The sequence below is a fragment of the Schistocerca piceifrons genome, chromosome 1, assembly GCF_021461385.2.
Source record: "Schistocerca piceifrons isolate TAMUIC-IGC-003096 chromosome 1, iqSchPice1.1, whole genome shotgun sequence".
NCBI classification, from domain to species: domain Eukaryota; kingdom Metazoa; phylum Arthropoda; class Insecta; order Orthoptera; family Acrididae; genus Schistocerca; species Schistocerca piceifrons.
This window is the reverse complement of record NC_060138.1, coordinates 736,204,946-736,225,716: the sequence shown is the minus strand read 5'-3', so window position 1 is coordinate 736,225,716 and position 20,771 is coordinate 736,204,946. Positions and strand designations below refer to the sequence as shown.

The following is a 20,771-nucleotide window of genomic DNA, read 5'->3' as shown; positions in this document are numbered from 1 at the left end:
TACTCCCATGAGTTTCAGTACCCCCACCCCCACCTACTGAGATGCAGGTCATGTCTTGTGAAGTCTCACCTACCAATACCATCAACAGGAACAAAACCTACGCCTGAAAAAGTAACCACCCAAATTAGCTGATCTAGCTTCATACTCACCCTCCTGACAGAACTATTCAATAGGGGTCAACCATGCAACATGAAAGCACGAACCAAGCCAACATTTGTACAGTTCATAGCAGATGCTATTTTTATCAGACCACACTCAATATTGTAGCCCTGATCCCTGTAAATACTGTTTCCCACTCTACCCACTACCACAACACAATCCTGCTTTGTAAAACCCTTGCACAATGATCCTACATGCTCTATCACTTGGCTAAGACATTCACTGGGCCTGAAAAAACTTGTGACCTGGTACCTGTCACCTAATTTTTCTTGCAAGATCTGGCACACACCACTTCCATGGCTAATGCCTAACAACAGAATTTTCCTCCTACTTTCTACTTTTTTTGAAACAGTTGGTTTACTGGTGAAAGTGCATTCAGTGCTGACTACACTTACATTTACCTGAGCCTCTTCCTTAGCTAACTGAGGTAGCAAGGCAAGTGAATTGTTTCTGCCAATATACTGTTCTCTTTCTGTGGCCCCTTTTCCTTGCTGTCACTTCCAACCAGTCTTCACCCTTGTCCCCCCTTAACCTCATCAGTTCCTCCCAAGCACTATCCAGTTCAGCCTTAGGGGCTCTAATCATAATATAACAACATAAGTAATAGCTTTATCTTTGTGTTATGCTTAATTCTTAAAGAAAATGACACATAAAAGTTTAAGAGTAAAAAAAGGATCTTTTCAGTGGAAAAGTACTGTACATAAAAAGTTAGACTGTTTATATCTAACTATACATACTACTTTTAAATGAAACTGATCTGATTTCTTTACTATACCTTTGTGCTTTGTAATAGTACATTTAGTTCTGGTTCATACAGAAGACAAGTTAAATAGAAAGATGTTACTAACCTTGTGCTTTGAAAGCAGAGCTAGTTGGAAGTGAAATAGCAGATACATAGCTATTCAGTGTGAAAGGAGTGCTCAGTTTCATCAGTGCAATATCATTTGGCAATTCATTCCTATAAAATAAGCAATTCATTTTATTTGCAACAAAATTGAGAAGGGGCATGAAAAACTATATACAGGGTGGAGCTGAGGAAACTCAAGTTTTTCACTATTGAATGACTGGGACACAGTTTGATAAAACAATATAAACAAGCATTTAAGTGATAGATTTTTAATGCAGTTTTGAAATATACATACTTTAAATAGGTTGCCCCCCCCCCCCCCCCCCCCCCCCCTCCCCATGAACCATGGACATTGCCGTTGGTGGGGAGGCTTGCATGTCTCAGCGATACAGATAGCTGTACCGTAGGTGCAACCACAATGGAGGGGTATCTGTTGAGAGGCCAGACAAACGTGTGGTTCCTGAAGAGGGGCAGCAGCCTTTTCAGTAGTTTCAGTGGCAACAGTCTGGATGATTGACTGATCTGGCCTTGTAACACTAACCAAAACGGCCTTGCTGTGCTGGTACTGCAAATGGCTGAAAGCAAGGGGACACTATAGCCGTAATATTTACCAAGGGCACGCAGCTTTACTGTATGGTTAAATGATGATGGCGTATGCTTGGGTAAAATATTCTGGAGCTAAAATAGTCCCCCATTTGGATCTTTTGGCGGGGACTACTCAGCACGACGTCGTTATGCGGAGGAGAAAGAAAACTGGTATTCTTCAGATCGGAGTGTGGAATGTCAGATCCATTAATTGGGCAGGTAGGTTAGAAAAAGCAGGGATGGCTAGAGGACAAATGTAAGGATGTAGAGGCATATCTCACTAGGGGTAAGATAGATACTGCCTAAAGGAAAATTAAAGAGACCTTTGGAGAAAAGAGAACCACTTGTATGACCATCAACAGCTCAGATGGAAACCCAGTTCTAAGTAAAGAAGCAAAAGCTGAAAGGTGGAAGGAGTATATAGAGGGTATATACAAGGGCAATGTACTTGAGGACAATATTATGGAAATGGGAAATGATGTAGATGAGGATGCAATGGGACATAAGATACTGCGTGAAGAGTTTGACAGAGCACTGAAAGACTTAAGTTGAAACAAGGCCCCAGGAGTAGACAACATTCCATTAGGACTACTGATAGCCTTGGAAGAGCCAGTCCTGACAAAACTCTACCATCTGGTGAGCAAGATGTATGAGACAGGTGAAATACCCTCAGACTTCAAGAAAAATATAATAATTCCAATCACAAAAAAGCAGGTATTGACAGATGTGAAAATTACTGAACTATCAGTTTAATAAGTCACGGCTGCAAAATACTAACATGAATTCTTTACAAACAAATGGAAAAACTGATAGAAGCCGACAATGGGGAAGATAAATTTGGACTCCACGGAAATGTTAGAATATGTGAGACAATACTGACCCTACGACTTCTCTTAGAAGATAGATTAAGGAAAGGCAAACCTACGTTTCTAGCATTTGTAGACTTAGAGAAAGCTTTTGACAATGTTGACTAGAATACCCTCTTTCAAATTCTGTAGGTGGCAGGGGTAAAACACAGGGACCAACAGGCTATTTGCAATTTGTACAGAAACCAGATGGCAGTTCTAAGAGTAGAGGTACATGAAAGGGAAGCAGTGGTTGGGAAGGGAGTGAGACAGGGTTGCAGCCTATTACACCAATGTTATTCAATCTGTATATGGAGAAAGCAGTAAAGGAAACAAAAGAAAAATTTGGAGTAGGAATTAAAATCCATGGAGAAGAAATTAAAACTTTGAAGTTCGCCAGTGACATTGTAATTCTGCCAGAGACAGCAAAGGACCTGAAAAGCAGTTGAACAGAATGGAAAGTGTCTTGAAAGGAGGATATAAGATGAACATCAACAAAAGAAAAATGAGGATAATGTAGTCTAATGAATGGAGTCTAATTAAATCGGGTGACGCTGAGGGAATTATATAAGGAAATGAGACACTTAAAGTAGTAAATGAGTTTTGCTATTTGGGGAGCAAAATAATTGATGATGGCTGAAGTAGAGAGGATATGAAATGTAGACTGGCAATGGCAAGCAAAGCGTTTCTGTAGAAGAGAAATTTGTTAACATCGAGTATAGATTTAAGTGCCAGGAAGTCTGAAAGTATTATGGAGTGTAGCCATGTAAACAAGTGAAACATGGACGACAAATAGTTTAGACAAGAAGAGAATAGAAGCTTTCAAAATGTGGTGCTACAGAAGAATGCTGAAGATTAGATGGGTAGATCACATAACTGATGAGGAGGTACTGAATAGAATTGGGGAGAAGAGAAATTTGTGGCACAACTTGACTAGAAGAAGGGACTTGTTGGTAGGACATGTTCTGAGGCATCGAGGGATCACCAATTTAGTATTGGAGGGAAGTGTGGAGGGTAAAAATTGTAGAGGGAGACCAAGAGATGAAAACAGTAAGCAGATTCAAAGAATGTAGGTTGCAGTAGATACTGGGAGATGAAGGAGTTTGCACAGGATAGAGTAGTGTGGAGAGCTGCATCAAACCAGTCTCTGGACTGAACACCACAACAACAACAATTAGGTTCAAAAGATAATGTCTTGGAGATGACGTCCTTCTTGCTGGATACAAATTTGGATCCCCTCCCAAAAGTTACACATGGCTCTCTCCAACATTTCATTCAGCACTGCTTCAATTTCCTGATGAATGGAATTATTCTTCACATCATCGATTGTGCGAGGCTTGTTCATGTAGACTTTTGATTTTAAATATCCCCACAAAAAGAAGTCGCATATCGACAAATCAGGTGAGCAAGGGGACCAGTAAACATCACCATATCTTGAAATAACATGTCCTGGGAACATTCATCGAACCACTTCCATGGATGCTCTCACCGTGTGAGCTGTGGCACCATCCTGCTGAAACCATATTTCTCTCATGTTCACTTGACGCCTTTCAAGTTCTGGATGAAGAAAGTAGTTTAACATTTTAACGTAGCGTTCTGATGTCACAGTAACTGCAGTTCCTTCCTCTTCAAAAAAATAGGGTCCAACAATTCCCATCTTTGAAATGCAGCACTACACTGTTACTTTTAAACTGTGGAGAGGTCTTTGGCGTAATTCATGTGGGTTCTCTGGCGCCCAATACTGACAATTTTGAACACTGACGTAACCATCTACATGAAAATGTGCTTCATCACTCATGGAGGCTGTAGCATCTGCATCTTCCGTAAAAATTTTGTCCATTACGTGACAAAACTCTCTGCACTGCACAAAATCTCCTTCACTAAGCTGCTGGACGATCATTATCTTGTACGGGTGAAACTTAAGATCATCATGTAAGATGCAGTAAAGTGAACGACGTGACATACCCAGCACTACAGCCTGTCGTCTAGCTGATCGTTTCGTACTACCAAGAACTGCCATTCTCACTCGGTCTACATTTTCCGGAGTACGAACTGAACGGGGAAGACTAGGTGGTTTCTTTTTCATTACAGATCCAGTACTTCTAAATGCTGCAACCCATCGGAGTACAGTATTTTGATCAGGCACTGCACCTCGACGTCCAACTCTAAAATTTTGATGGATTAGACACTGTGGCTACAGAATCATTGTTTCTAAAGCACTGCTCAACAATGAACACACGATGCTCTACACTCCAACTCTCCATAGTGACTAAAACTACATTGTAAGGGCAGTCTGCCAACATTCATTCAAGGTCAACACCTTGCCACGTACTTGTGGTTCAAAAAACATGTGTTTCCTCTGCTCCACCCTGTTTTATTTACATTACCATCACCTTAGTAAGCCAAATTTCTGGTGAAATATGATGAAACTGTCTTTGTTATATTCTTATGGTAATCTCATAGTAAAAAGAAATGACCTTACATTCATCATAATCTGTAGATTCTATCAAGAAGAACTTTTATGGATTTAGGAAAGATTTAAGGGATATGCTAACAAAAGACAAGTTACTTGTAGAAACATATTATGTACATTGTATTAATAATAAGCTATCAATAATGCTACTTGACACTATCTGTGCTTAGGCCAGATAAATGTAACTTGGCAAATTAGGAAGAAAGCAGCTTCCTTGAAAGAATTTGAGGCTTCCTCAGCTACAGTGAATAACTGCTGTTCATCTTTTATCTGTAATGGAATGCTTATTTGATCACATTAATATTTTTTCAAGGAAAACAACCCTGTTTGCAGATCATTACTATTGTCATGGTGGTTATTAATGAACACAGCTATTTGCCATGTAGCTGATAGTAACTTTTATGCTTGAATGTATTCCATTTGTTGAAAGGGGTGGCTACTGAGGCATATTTTTAATTTTCTTTTATATTGGTAGAGTGTCATATTTTATTGTTTTGTGTTAAACTGGAGCTTGTTGGTATCTCTGCACCAGAATACATAATTCCCCTCTGAATCTTTCATAGTCTTAGTAGAATTTAACAAAAAATGATTTAATACAAAATGGTCATGCACAGCCTTCTCACATACTAACCGAGACACTGAAAGTAAAATTCGTGAGGACCAGTTGGAAAACAATTCAAAATGGAGTCAATACAGACATAAAGTTAATTGAGAAGCTCAGTTCAGTATGTTTTGCTTTTTGTGTTGAAAGTAGTTAGTAACAGCTATAACAACACAGACCTGTCTACATTACCACATTACTTGCTGTACTGTTTAAAAATAAAACACTGCTTTTTGCCGTGTAGCTAACAGATTTGTCTCAAGATAATTCCATAAGAACATAGGGATTGTAAATGTACAAAAGAAGCAAAAACCCTTTTACTTAGGTTGTAAGCACCACCACCGATGTAATAGAAGTGTACACTGGACATTGGTGATCATTCTATGACAAATGTCAAGCCATAATATGCTTATTCTTTGTTTTCTTGGCAGAGAGAGCTCCATTTCTTTACACTTTACTTCACTTTTCTCAGTTTGCAAAATAAAGAGTTAGGTCAACCTCAAGTTTTTTTATCTCTAAATAAGTCAAGCATAGGCTAAAGTTGTGACCCTGTAAACTAACAGTAAACAAGAAGAAGAACTATGATCGAGATTATCGAATCCAGAGGCTTTACAGAAGATCATGGAGATGCAGTTAGTCTCCAAGGGGGGGGGGGGGGGGGGCATGCACACACACACACAAAAGGGGGGGGGAGGGGAAGCAACTTGAAGAACTTAAACTGACATTAGACATGCAAACTACTTCAATGACAAACATACACACATCAGTAGACAACAGCAGCATGATGAAAAACAAGCAACAGATAAAAGATGGACATTACAGTTCATAGTGGAAAAAAGAGAACTCTGTTTCGCAATGACTAAACTCACTTTTGCTCAGAATGAGATCATCGATGAACACATGAAGTTCCCAATGACAGGGATTGCGCTTGACGCCGGAGTAACAGCAATGGGAGAGAACATGATACTCTGACCTCCAGCTCAATGCCCATATACAATGTTTTTTTTTTGTAAAAAAAAAAAAACTTAATTAACAGAATGCATAAACTGTTGAGTCACCAAATACAGGAATTGTCAAGGAGGAACATATAGGGGATAGGTCACCTTCAAAATATTGGAGACATGTTTAGGCAACAAGATGTGGTGCTAGGAGGCTGTATGGAAGTACTATGAAGTGGGAGAGAGGAAAATATGTGCCTCTCTATAGTAGTGCGGAGGGAGAGGAGGGGGGAGAGAGAGGGGGGGGGGGGCGGAGGAGTATAATGTTAAGAAAGTGGAATGGGTTCGAAAATGATAGGGGAGGAAAAGGTGAGAGCAGAGAAATGGTTAGTAGAGAGCTGAGGTCACAGGTCCATGGAAGTTGAGGTAAAGGGTGTTGTGTGTACAGAGTGTGTGCTAGAGGGACAGCTAAACAGTTCAGAGATGGTGCTTGGAGAATCTTAAACTAACATGGGTGTTGAAGCAGCTGTTCGAATCCTAAGTTAACAGCATTTTGGTGTGCAGCAAATTCAATAACCAGCTGATTCACTTAATGGTAATCCATAGTTTGGTGATGGCCATTGTATGAATCGACAACTAGTTTCTTGTAGTATCCACAATTTTTGTTCTTATTCACGCACATTATCTGTGCGAATACTGGAAGGCCTACAATGCACATACTAGCAGTTACATGAACCATGGACCTTGCTGTTGGTGGGGAGGCTTGCGGGCCTCAGCAAAACAGATAGCCTTACCGTAGGTGCAACCCCAACAGAGGGGTATCTGTTGAGAGACCAGACAAACTTGTAGTTCCTGAAGAGGAACAACAGCCTTTCCAGTAGTTGAGTCTGGATGACTGACTGATCTGGCCTTGTAACTTCAACCAAAATGGCCTTGTACTGCGAATGGATAAAAGCAAGGGGAAACTACAACCGTAATTTTTCCCGAGGACATGCAGCTTTTCTGTATGGTTAAATGATGATGGCGTCTTCTTGGGTAAAATATTCCAGAGGCAAAATAGTCCCCATTCAGATCTCTGGCCAGGGACTACTCAGAAGGATGTTGTTATCAGCAGAAACAAAACTGGCATTCTATGGATCAGAGCTTGGAATGTCAGACCCCTTAGTCGGACAGGTAGATTAGAAAATTTAAAAAAGGAAATGGATAGGTTAAAGTTAGATATAATGGGAATTAGTGAAGTTCTGTGGAAGGAAGAAAAAGATTTCTGGTCATGTGAATACAGGGTTATAAATGCCAAATCAAGTAAGGGTAATGAAGAAGTAGGTTTAATAATGAATACGAAAAATAGGATTGCAGATATGCTACTATGAACAGCATAGTGAACACATTATTGTAGCCAAGATAGACATGAAGCCCATGCCTACCACAGTAGTACAAGTTTATATGTCAACTAGCTGCGCAGATGATGAAGAGATTGAAGAAATGTATGATGCAATAAAAAAAATTATTCAGATAGTTAAGGTAGACGAAAATATAATTGTCATGGGGGACTGGAATTTGATAGTAGGAAAAGGAAGAGAAGGAAAAGTAATAGGTGAATATGGACTGGGAGTAAAGAATGAAAGAGGAAGTCGCCAGGCAGAATTTTGCACAGAGCATAACTGAATCATAGCTAACACTTCATTTAATAATCATGAGAGAATGTTGTATACATGGAAGAGGCCTGGAGACACTGGAAGGTTTCAGATAGATTATATAATGGTAAGACAGAGATTTAGGAGCCAGGTTTTAAACTGCAAGACATTTCCAAGGACAGATGTGGAGTCTGACCAAAATTTATTAGTTACGAACTGTAGGCAAAAACTGAAGAAACTGCAAAAAAGTATGAATTTAAGGAGATGCGACTTGGATAAACTGAAAGAACCAGAGGTTGTAGAGAGTTTCAGAGAGAGCATTAGGGCACAATTGACAAGAACAGAGGAAAAGAGATACAGTAGAAGAAGAATTGGTAGCTTTGAGAGATGAAATAGTAAAGGCAGCAGAGGATCAAGTAGGTAAAAAGATAAGGGCTAGTAGAAATCCATGGGTAACAGAGGATATATTGAATTTAATTGATAATAGGAGAAAATATAAAAATGCACAAAATGAAGCACGTAAAAAGGAATACAAATGTTCAGAAATGAGATTGGCAGGAAGTGCAAAATGGCAAAGCTGATATGGCTAGAGGACAAATGTAAGGATGCAGAAGCACGTTTCACAAGGGGTAAGATAGATACTGTCTGCAGGGAAATTAAAGAGACATTTGAAGAAAAGAGGAGCACCTGTATGAATATCAAGAGCTCAGATGAAAAACCAGTCCTAAGCAAAGAAGGGAAAGCATCAAGGTGGAGCCTCTGGATCACGGGGTCCTGGGTTCGATTCCCGGCCGGGTTGGAGATTTTCTCTGCCTAGGGATGTTTGTGTAGTCCTCATCACTTCATAATCATCATTTGTGACAGTGGCTAGACTGGACTGTGCACAAATTGGACTGTGAACACATTGGGACTTTTTACGGATGTCAATGACCATGCAGTTGACCGCTCCACAAACCAAACCTCATCATCATCATCATCATCATCATCATAAAGGTGGAAGGAGTATAAAGAGGGTCTATACAAGGACGATGTACTTGAGGGCAATATTATAGAAATGGAAGAGGATGTAGATGGATATGAAATGGGAGATATGATACTGCATGAAGAATTTGACAGAGCACTGAAAGACCAAAGTCGAAACAAGGCCCTGGGAGTAGACAACATTCCATTAGAACTATTGATAGCCTTGGGAGAGCCAACCACCAGAAAACTCTTCCATCTGGTGAACAAGGTTTATGAGACAGGCAAAATACCCTCACACTTCAAGAAGAATATAATTCCAATCCCAAAAGAAGAACACAATTCCAATCCCAACAAAAGCAGGTGTTGACAGTTGTGAAAATTACTGAATTATCAGTTTAATAAATCACAGTTGCAAAATACTAACATGAAATCTTTACAGATGAATGGAAAAACTGAAAGAAGCCAACCTCGGGGAAGATCAGTTTGGATTCCGTAGAAATGTTGGAACACGTGAGGCAATACTGACCTTACGACTTATCTTAGAAGAAAGATTAAGGAAAGGCAAACCTACATTTCTAGAATTTGTAGGCACAGAGGAAGCTTTTGACAATGGAGTAGGAATTAAAATACATGGAGAAGAAATAAAATCTTTGAGGTTTGCCAATGACATTGTACTTCTGCCAGAGACAGCAAAGGACCTGGAAGAGCAGCTGAACAGAAAGGACAGTGTCTTAAATGGAATAAGATCAACATCAACAAAAGCAAAATGAGAATAATGGAATGTAGTTGAATTAAATCAGGTGATGCTGAGGGAATAAGATTAGGAAGTGATACACTTAAAGAAGTAAATGAGTTTGCTACTTGGGAAGGAAATAACTGATGACTGTCAAAGTAGGGAGGATATAAAATGTAGACTGACTATGGCAAGGAAAGCGTTTTTGAAGAAGAGAAATTTGTTAACATTGAGTATAGATTTAAGGGTCAGGAAGTCTTTTTCTGAAAATATTTGTATGGAGTGTAGCCATGTAAGGACGTGAAACATGCACGATAACTAGTTTAGACAAGAAGAGAATAGAAGCTTTCGAAATTTGGTGCTACAGAAGAATGCTGAAGATTAAATGGTTAGATCATGTAACTAATGAGGAAGTACTGAATAGAATTGAGTAGAAGAGGAATCTGTGAAACAACTTGACTACATGAAGGGATCGGTTAGTAGGACACATTCTAAGGCATCAAGGGGTCACCAATTTAGTACGGGAGTGAAGTGTGTGTGTGTGGGGGGGGTTACAATCATAGAGGGAGGCTGAGAGATGAATACATTAAGCAGATTCAGAAAGATGTAGAGTGCAGTACTTACTCAGAGATGAAGAGGCTTGCACAGGATATAATAGCATGGATAGCTGCATCAAACCAGTCTCTGAACTGAAGGTCACAACAACAACAACAATGATAATGACAGTGCTAACAGTATCTGAAAGTTGTACAATAGTTTCAACTTTAATTTGAAATGGCAGATATGACAAGAACTGTACATTAATGTTGTCAGCTGATTTATGACATTTTATGAGAAAAGTTAAGGGGCATCTGCCATAGCTTCCATCAACATCTCAATGATGCTACATGAAGAAACAGAGAAGAAAACTGTAGGGGTGGAAAAAATTAGAATGTGCACAATAGATTATCATGAATGTTGAATGTAGAGATAGGAAGATTATCTCAAAACAGGAAGAGATGGTAATGATATCAAACTAGGTCAATTAATTTTTTAAGAAGCAGCTTCTCACAAACAAGGAAGAATTTATCAAGCAAAATCTTCTACAACAAAGACAATATGATATAATGTATTGACCTTGTATGTGTTAAAACCCTTTCACATTAATATGAATCCTAACTGAAATAATTCACTGTGCAGTTTGACTGCATTCTAAAGTAAACTTCTAAAATAAAAAAGAATACTTAAGGAACAAAACCGTCATGAAAACGATTGGAATGTTAATCTGGGAACATCTGTTATATTACAAAACTTGTGGCTCTCTTTGCTAAAAATCCTGAAGGACATTGAATTCACTATGTCACCTACATATCTTCTGAGAGGAGAACTATCAGCTGAGAAAAGTAGAGGTAACATCACTTGCAGATTATTTCCCTGTGGGTGTAATCTGCACATGTTTTGAAAGTTGGGAAATATGTGGCTATACCCTATATGTCTATCATAAACCAATACACAGAAAGTGTTAGTGAAAAGGTGAACAGGAGAGTTGTTGCATCTACTTTTCTCATGAATTAATCAATGGACTGAGATTGGTGGATTTAAATAAATTTGTCTCTTCAGTTTCAGGCACACAGGTAGTTTTTATATGTCCTCGGTCCCAGCATTTGTTTTCAGAGCACCGGCTTGGTGACTCCAGGGTTCTTGAGCTGAGGACTGGTAAGTGCAACCAGGTCTTTGTACCATAAGCTCTGGAAATGCTTCAGTGACCACTGTACAGCATGGCAGAGGAATGCTATGTGTCACAGGGAATGGGAATCTTGACTTGACCACCAGGATCACAAGGATCGTAAAAATCTCCCAAGGTATGTTGTGGACCTATGAGATGTGTGGATGTTGAGGTGGAACAGTTTTTAGTGGGCAACCTCTAGGGAATTTGCTGCACCTCAATTATATGATTTACTTAGGCTTGTGGGGCTCTGTCAAGGTGGACTTTTAGTCACACTGTACCAGTTATTAGGGTTTCTTCCCTTTCCATTCACTTATGGAGCATGGGAAGAATGATTGTTTGAATACCTCTGTGTGTGCTGTAATTATTCCAATCTTACTTTCATGATTCCTGTATAAGTAATACATAGGGGGTTGTAGTATATTCCTAGAGTCATCATTTAAAGCTGGTTCCTGAAAATTTGTTAACAGATTTTCTCAGGATAGTTTATGTCCATCTTCAAGACTCTGCCAGTTCAGTTCTTTCAGTATGTCTGTGTCACTTTCCCATGGATCAAACAACCGTTCATGCTGCCCTTCTCTGTATATGTTCAATATCCCCTATTAGCTCTAACTGGTATGTGTCCCACACACTTGAGCAATATTCTAGAACCAGTCATATGAGTGATCTGTAAGTCATCTCCTTTGTAGACTGCACTTCCACAGTATTCTACCAATAAACCGAAGTCTATCCCCACTTTACCCATGACTGTGCCTATGCGATGATTCCACTTCAGATCACTGCAAAGTCGTACACCCAGTTATTTCTATGAATTGGTTGACTCCAGTGGTGACTCATTGACATTAGAGTCATAGGATATTACGTTTTTTCGTTTTTTGAAGTGCACCATTTTACATTTTTGAACATTTAAAGCAAGTTGCCAGTCTTTGCAGCACTGTTAAATCTTATCTAGATCTGACTGAATATATATGCAGCTTCTTTCAGACAGTACTTCATTACAGATAACTTCATTACTGGTAAAAAGTCTGAGGTTATTATTAATGTTGTCTGCAAGGTTATTAATACACAACATGAACATCAAGGGTCCCAATATACTTCCCTGGAGCACATCTGAAATTATTTCTACATCTGATGATGACTCTCCATCCAAGATAGCATGCTGCATCCTCCTACCATTAAGCCCTCAATCCAGTCACAAATTTCGCTTGATACCATGGATAATCGTACTTTTGGCAATAAGTGTAGGTGCAGTACTGATTCAAATGCTTTTTGGACATCAAGAAATGTTGCATCTTTCTGACTTCCTTGATCTAAAGCTTTCAGTATGTCTTGTGAGAAAGGTGTGATTTGGATTTCACAAGACTTATGTTCTCAGAATCCATGCTGGTTATCATGGAGGATGTCATTCTGTTCAAGATATGCCATTATGTTTGACCTCAGTATATGTTACATGATTCTTTAACAAATCAATGTCAAGGGTACTGGACAGTAGTTTTACGGATCACTTCTACTATCCTTCTTGTAGACAGGTGTGATCTGCACTTTTTTCCAACAACTGGGCACCATTTTTTGTTCAAGGGATCTATGATAGATTATGGTTACAAGAGGAGCTAACTCAGCTGCAAAAATGTCTTCCTTGTCATAACCATTCTCTCTGAACACATCTCCAATGCTGCAGTTCATACTGTAAGTGGTTGTCATCACAAATAATCTTTGCTCTGTGTAGTAATGTGTTCAGGATTGCTTTCTTGTGTACCAGATGGTGAAAACTATAGGCATTCAAATATCGATCAGTGTTCATTGGCTTGCTGTACACCGAATGACCAAGCCAGCCTCCTGCCTTTCACTCAACTAAAACATCTAAGAATGATAACTTGCTACCCTTCCCAACTCTTTAGTAAAATTAACTAGCACGGTTGACGTGTGGTGTACCATGCACAAGCAACATATTAGACAAAGGGAGCTTGACAAGTTGGGCATAGCTGAGAATTGCCTGGAAAACAGGCACAAAATACAGTTTGATAAGGTAAGTCTTGGCTCATGCATCAAGACACTGCGATTCCATTACAAAAGTGGCAGCTGAGATTAGAATAAACAGCAACAATTTTAACAGAGACAAGTACACACTTAGTAGGGCTTGGGGATGGGCACCGGATACTGAGAGAAAGCAAAGACAGATGCTTGATGTTTGTAGGGAGGCATGAGTGGGAGTTTGAAACATGGTGCCAGCCCCTCATGCCACTTGACATCACTCAGTCTCATGGCAGGCCAGAGCTGCGAAGATTTGCTCAACTTGTCTTCTGTGTAAATGTTGTTTTCGCCCTCTCTGGTTGGTGCCATAGCCTACAATCATGCTTATATGAGTGGAAAACTGTACCAGCCCCAGCAATCAGTGCTTTTTACTCCTGATGACAATGCTGGAGATAGCCATTGAAAGCTTGGGTATTTTATTTAGATTGACATAGTTGAAAACCAAGAAGATTTTGTTTTGACATGCTGCTGTGAGGACTACAAGGTCTTGTACTATAATCATCAATAGTAACCTTAATCATGCTTTATAGATACTTTTGGCCACATTTCATTATATTTATGTGGAAAAAGTATATTTCTGATAAGTTTTGGATGCTTGCAAATGTTTATTTTTGAGAAAAATTGTAAATTATGAGTGTTGTGCATAACTTATTTCACAGTCACTATAAATAATCACAGATTATAAAAGTGAATCAGCAAGCTTAATTTAAAGTTATTTGTTTACTGTTCTGAAAAATATTGCACCTAGGGCAATACAGCCCCACTGTGTCTGCTTTTCTTGGGTACATAATGAGTTAATTGCTATTCATAAGCAGCTGGAAATTGGCCAGGCTACAGTCAAGCAATTGGAACTTGCTGTGAATGGACGTGTTGGAAAGGCTACCAAGAGTCATGTACCAGATATACCTCAAATGATAACCTGTTCCGTGGACATTGTCTCTTCTGTAGGAAATACAGGATCTAGCACTAGTCATCCACTTGACTGTGAATGGTTCATGAGTGGTAGGTCTAGACATCCTACACAAGGGAGATACAGACCAAGGAGAACTCAGGATGTTACACCCATTGTAATTGAAGCTGTACCAATGAGTCTCACTTCACATGCTGGTAAATGTGCTGCCTCTGGTCAAAGGGGAAAAAGGGGGGCGGGGGGTAGGGGTCTATTAATCATCGGCAGTTCAAATGTATGGCAAATAATGGTACTCTTAAATGAAATTGCAGATGAAAAGGAACACCATGTACATTCAATGTGTATGCCTAGGGGCCTCATTCAGTATTTTGGAGAGACTATTCCAGCAGCCATTGAGTGAACAGTGTGCAACCATTGCAGGTTGTGGCACATGCTGAGACAAACAATGCCTGCCATCTGGGCTCCGAGGTCATACTTGGATCATTCTAGTGACTGGCACAGAAGGTTGAGAATATCAGCTTGCTCATGGAGTTTCAAAAAAGCTCACAATCTGCAACATTGTCCCCTGAACAGATTGTGACCTCTGGTACTGAGTCAAGTTGAAGACTTAAACCAGACACTGCAAAGGTTCTGTGAAGAGCTAGGCAGTGACTTCCTGGACTTGTGGCATAGGATTGAGAACTACAAGGGCCCCATAAATGAGGTCAGATGTGCACTACACATCAGTGGCTGTTACCCAGATAGCTGGCTCTGTGATGGGTGGACATAAGAGATTTTTTTGGATTAAGCAACCCTCCATGGTAATGATAGCTGCAAGAGACCTCGAAGTATCAGTGAAAGATCCAAAGAAATACACCAAAGATGAGTGTATTAAAATTCTAGTGTTTAATTGCTGAAGCATTCACAAGAAAATGCCCCATTCACAAGAAAATGCCAGAGTTTGAAGTGCTCCTAAAAAACAGTGAAGTTCATATTGTACTAGGTACAGAAAGCTGGTTAAAACCTGAAGTTGACAACAAGGAGATTTCATGGAAAATTTGAGCATATGTTGAAAGGATAGGATAATGGGAAATGGATGTGGCATACTTGTCACAGTAGACAAGAAACTCAAATCCATCAAGGCAGAAATTGCAGTTGCACGCAAGATTGTTTAGGCAAGGCTTAGTATTGGGGGAGATTATAAATGGATCCTTCAATTAACCACCAGCCTCACATCCTCATGTAACCCAGAACTTCATTTTTCTTGTATGTACATTCCCCCAATCATTCTGCAAACATTGGAAAGACTTTAATTACCCAATAATCAATAGAGATAATTACAGTTTGGGATTTGTTAGTGGTACACATGACAAGACATTCTTTTAAACATTATCAAATGCCTTCTCTGAAAATTGTATACAGAAAATAGTCAGGATCCCTCTCATAATGGAAATATATTAGATCTAATGCAAAAAATACATGATGTCTGCATTGAAACTGATATCAGTGATGATGAGACAGTTATAGCAACAATGATTACCAAAGCACAAAAGGCAACTAAAACAAGTAAAATGATTTATGAAACTTCCTGGCAGATTAAAACTGTGTGCCGGACCAAGACTCGAACTCGGGACCTTTGCCTTTTGCGGGCAAGTGCTCTACGAGCTGAGCTACCCAAGCATGACTCACGCCCCATTCTCACAGCTTTACTGCAGGAGAGCTTCTGTAGAGTTTGGAACGTAGGAGACGAGGCACTAGCAGAAGTAAAGCTGTGTGAACTGGGTGTGAGTCGTGCTTGGGTAGCTCAGTTGGTAGAGCACTTGCCCGCAAAAGGCAAAGATCCCGAGTTCGAGTCTCAGTCCGGCACACAGTTTTAATATGCCAGGAAGTTTCATATCAGCGCACACTACGCTACAGAGTGAAAATCTCACTCTGGAAAATGATTTATATTTTCAGCAAACTAGATAAAGAGGTAGTAGTGTCATATCTTAAGGAGGAACTTTAAAATTTTTGCTCAAGACAGAGCATACAGAGGAATGATGACTCATGTTTACGAGAATAATTGACAATGAACAGGATAGATATGTACCCAGTAGAACAATTCCATGTTATAGAGTCACTGTAAAGAAACTTCTAAAATCAGAGAAAACTACACAATAGGTATAAAACAATGTATAGGGTTATAGATTGATGTTGAATGAAATGAATTTGGCTGTCAAGAAATCAATGTGTGAAACTATCAGTGACTACTGTAGCAGAATATTATTGAAAAGTCTTTCACAAAACCCAAAGAAATTCTCGCCATATGTAAAGGCTGTTAGTAACACCTAAATTAGTGTCTAGTCACACACGGACTGAAGTTGAGGATAGAATTTTCAACAGTTCCTTTACAAAGAAAAACCCTGGAGTACTGTCCCAGTTTAATTTTCATACCACTGAAAAGATGAGTGTCAGTGGTATTGAGAAACAGTCAAAATTATTAAAAATTAACACTTGTTGAAAGATTTCCGAGCTTTATAGAGAAGAGCCTGCCACTGAATGATGTTATCATAAAAGTCAGAATACCTCATTTTATAATTATAACAACAAAAATAATAAATTTTTGACAATATAATGTAACTGTATAAATAAAAAAAAATACTCTCCAAGGAGTGACAGGCGAACACACACATAAAAAATGGTTTTACTTACTTGAGCTTCCGGAGACAGTGGCTCCTTCTTCTGGTGGAAGGGTTGAAGGGGAAGGAAGATGGGTGAAGAAAAAGAATTGGAGATATTTAGGGAAAGGGGTAGAGTTCATAAAAGTCACCCAGAACTCTGGGTTGGGTAGTCTTACCAGATGGGGTGAGAAGGAAAGATACGTCTCATCCCATCCAGTAGGTCCCTGTTTTTTTATGCATCTGCTCGGGGAGTAGACTTTTTTATAATTTTGTAATTAAGAACACATTTTACTATTGACTGAACTATTGATACTTGTAATCTATTACATTTCCCAGACCACTGGTCATTCCTTAGAGTGAATACTCTTTCCACACTAGCATTGTGTTCGTGAACACTGAAGATGAACTGGACCGATTTAGTAATTGCAATTACTGCTCTATACACCCACACTGTTCAGAGAAATTGGTCTATGCCTCCTGACATGATTTGATGGCCAATTATCACTATTACTGCCGTCGAAGTTGAGGAAGCAAAACTGGCCAAACAATGCACTATTGTCTATCGATTACCCTTTATCTTGCAGAAATATTGCTGTCTTTATCACTTCATTCAAAACAGGCTCTGAGCCAGCAACACCCACTTGAAATTGGCAAATCCTTTCAAGTTCATTGACCATTTTTTAAAATAATCCACAAACGTTTTGTAAAACTGTTCAATATGATAATGAAATTTCTGAATTTCCCTAGCTGATGCCCCATGAACCATAGACCTTGCCGTTGGTGGGGAGGCTTGCGTGACTCACTGATACAGATAGCCGTACCGTAGGTGCAACCACAACAGAAGGGTATCTGTTGAGAGGCCAGACAAATGTGTGGTTCCTGAAGAGGGGCAGCAGCCTTTTCAGTAGTTGCAGGGGCAACAGTCTGGATGATTGACTGATCTGGCCTTGTAACATTAACCAAAACGGCCTTGCTGTGCTGGTACTGCGAACGGCTGAAAGCAAGAGGAAACTACAGCCGTAATTTTTCCCGAGGGCATGCAGCTTTACTGTATGGTTAAATGATCATGGCATCTTCTTGGGTAAAATATTCCGGAGGTAAAATAGTCCCCCATTCGGAACTCCGGGCGGGGACTACCCAAGAGGACGTCGTTATCAGGAGAAAGAAAACTGGCATTCTACGGATCGCAGTGTGGAATGTCAGATCCCTTAATCGAGCAGGTAGGTTAGAAAATTTAAAAAGGGAAATGGATAGGTTAAAGTTAGATATAGTGGGAGTTAGTGAAGTTTGATGGCAGGAGGAACAAGACTTCTGGTCAGGTGAATACAGGGCTATAAATACAAAATCAAATAGAGGTAATGCAGGAGTAGGTTTAATAATGAATAAAAAAATAGGAGTGCGGGTAAGCTACTACAAACAGCATAGTGAACGTATTATAGTGGCCAAGATAAACACAAAGCCCATGCCTACCACAGTAGTACAAGTTTATATGCCAACTAGCTCTGCAGATGATGAAGAAATTGAAGAAATGTATGATGAAATAAAAGAAATTATTCAGGTAGTGAAGGGACACGAAAATTTAATAGTCATGGGTGACTGGAATTCGACAGTAGGAAAAGAAGAGAAGGAAACATAGTAGGTGAATATGGATTGGGGCTAAGAAATGAAAGAGGAAGTCGTCTGTTAGAATTTTGCACAGAGCATAACTTAATCATAGCTAACACTTGGTTCAAGAATCATAAAAGAAGGTTGTATACATGGAAGACTCCTGGAGATACTAAAAGGTATCAGACAGATTATATAACGGTAAGACAGAGATGTAAGAACCAGGTTTTAAAATGTAGGAAATTTCCAGGGGCAGATGTGGACTCTGACCACAATCTACTAGTAGATTAAAACTGAAGAACTTGCAAAAAGGTGGGAATTTAAGGAGATGCGACCTGGATAAACTGAAAGAACCAGAGGTTGTACAGAGTTTCAGGGATAGCATAAGGGAACAATTGAAAGGAATGGGGAAAAGAAATACAGTAGAAGATGAATGGGTAGCTTTGAGGGATGAAGTAGTGAAGGCAGCAGAGGATCAAATAGGTAAAAAGACGAGGGCTAGTAGAAATCCTTGGGTAACAGAAGAAATATTGAATTTAATTGATGAAAGGAGAAAATATAAAAATGCAGTAAATGAAGCAGGCAAAAAGGAATACAAATGTCTCAAAAATGAGATCGACAGAAAGTGCAAAATGGCTAAGCAGGCATGGCTAGAGGACAAATGTAAGGATGTAGAGGCTTATCTCACTAGAGGTAAGATAGATACTGCCTACAGGAAAATTAAAGAGACCTTTGGAGAAAAGAGAGCCACTTGTATGAATATCAAGAGTTCAGATGGAAACCCAGTTCTAAGTAATGAGGGGAAAGCAGAAAGGTGGAAGGAGTATATAGAGGGTCTATACAAGGGCGATGTACTTGAAGACAATATTATGGAAATGGAAGAGGATGTAGATGAAGATGAAATGGGAGATGCGATACTGCGTGAAGAGTTTGACAGAGCACTGAAAGATCTGAGTCGAAACAAGGCCCCGGGAGTAGATAACATTCTATTAGAACTACTGACAGCCTTGGGAGAGCCAGTCCTTGACAAAACTCTACCATCTGGTGAGCAAGATGTACGAGACAGGCGAAATACCATCAGACTTCAAGAAGAATATAATAATTCCAATCCCAAAGAAAGCAGGTGTTGACAGATGTGAAAATTACCGAACTATCAGTTTAATAAGTCACAGCTGCAAAATACTAACCCGAATTATTTACAGGCGAATGGAAAAACTGGTAGAAGCCGACCTCGGGGAAGATCAGTTTGGATTCCATAGAAATGTTGGAACACGTGAGGCAATACTGACCTTACGACTTATCTTAGAAGAAAGATTAAGGAAAGGCAAACCTACATTTCTAGCATTTGTAGACTTAGAGAAAGCTTTTGACAATGTTGACTGGAATACTCTCTTTCAAATTCTAAAGGTGGCAGGGGTAAAATACAGGGAGCGAAAGGCTATTTACAATTTTTACAGAAAGCAGATGGCAGTTATAAGAGTCGAGGGGCATGAAAGGGAAGCAGTGGTTGGGAAGGGAGTGAGACAGGGTTGTAGCCTCTCCTCAATGTTATTCAATCTGTATATTGAGCAAGCAGTAAAGGCAACAAAAGAAAAAGTTGGAAGAAGGTATTAAAATCCATGGAGAAGAAATAAAAACTTTGAGGTTCGCCGATGACATTGTAATTCTGTCAGAGACAGCAAAGGACTTGGAAGAGCACTTGAACGGAATGGACAGTGGCTTGAAAGGAAGATATAAGATGAATATCAACAAAAGCAAAACAAGGATAACAGAATGTAGTCGAATTAAGTCATGTGATGCTGAGGGAATTAGATTAGGAAATGAGACACTTAAAGTAGTAAAGGAGTTTTGCTATTTGTGGAGCAAAATAACTGATGATGGTCGAAGTAGAGAGGATATAAAATGTAGACTGGCAATGGCAAGCAAAGCGTTTTTGAAGAAGAGAAATTTGTTAATATCGAGTATAGATTTAAGTGTCAGGAAGTCGTTTCTGAACGTATTTGTATGGAGTGAAGCCCTGTATGGGAGTGAAACATGGACAATAAATAGTTTGGACAAGAAGAGAATAGAAGCTTTCGAAAAGTGGTGCTACAGAAGAATGTT

At 39.4% G+C, this 20,771-nt stretch overlaps 1 protein-coding gene across 1 annotated transcript in view; it reads right to left on the bottom strand.

Annotated features, from left to right (window-relative positions):
* Positions 1 to 20,771, bottom strand: part of LOC124773404 (trypsin-1-like) — a 174,897-nt gene that overhangs the window by 40,182 nt on the left and 113,944 nt on the right. The window contains exon 6 of the mRNA XM_047249402.1: positions 1,008 to 1,117. Coding sequence (XP_047105358.1) covers positions 1,008 to 1,117 — 110 coding nt within the window. The remainder of the gene's footprint in view (positions 1 to 1,007; positions 1,118 to 20,771) is intronic.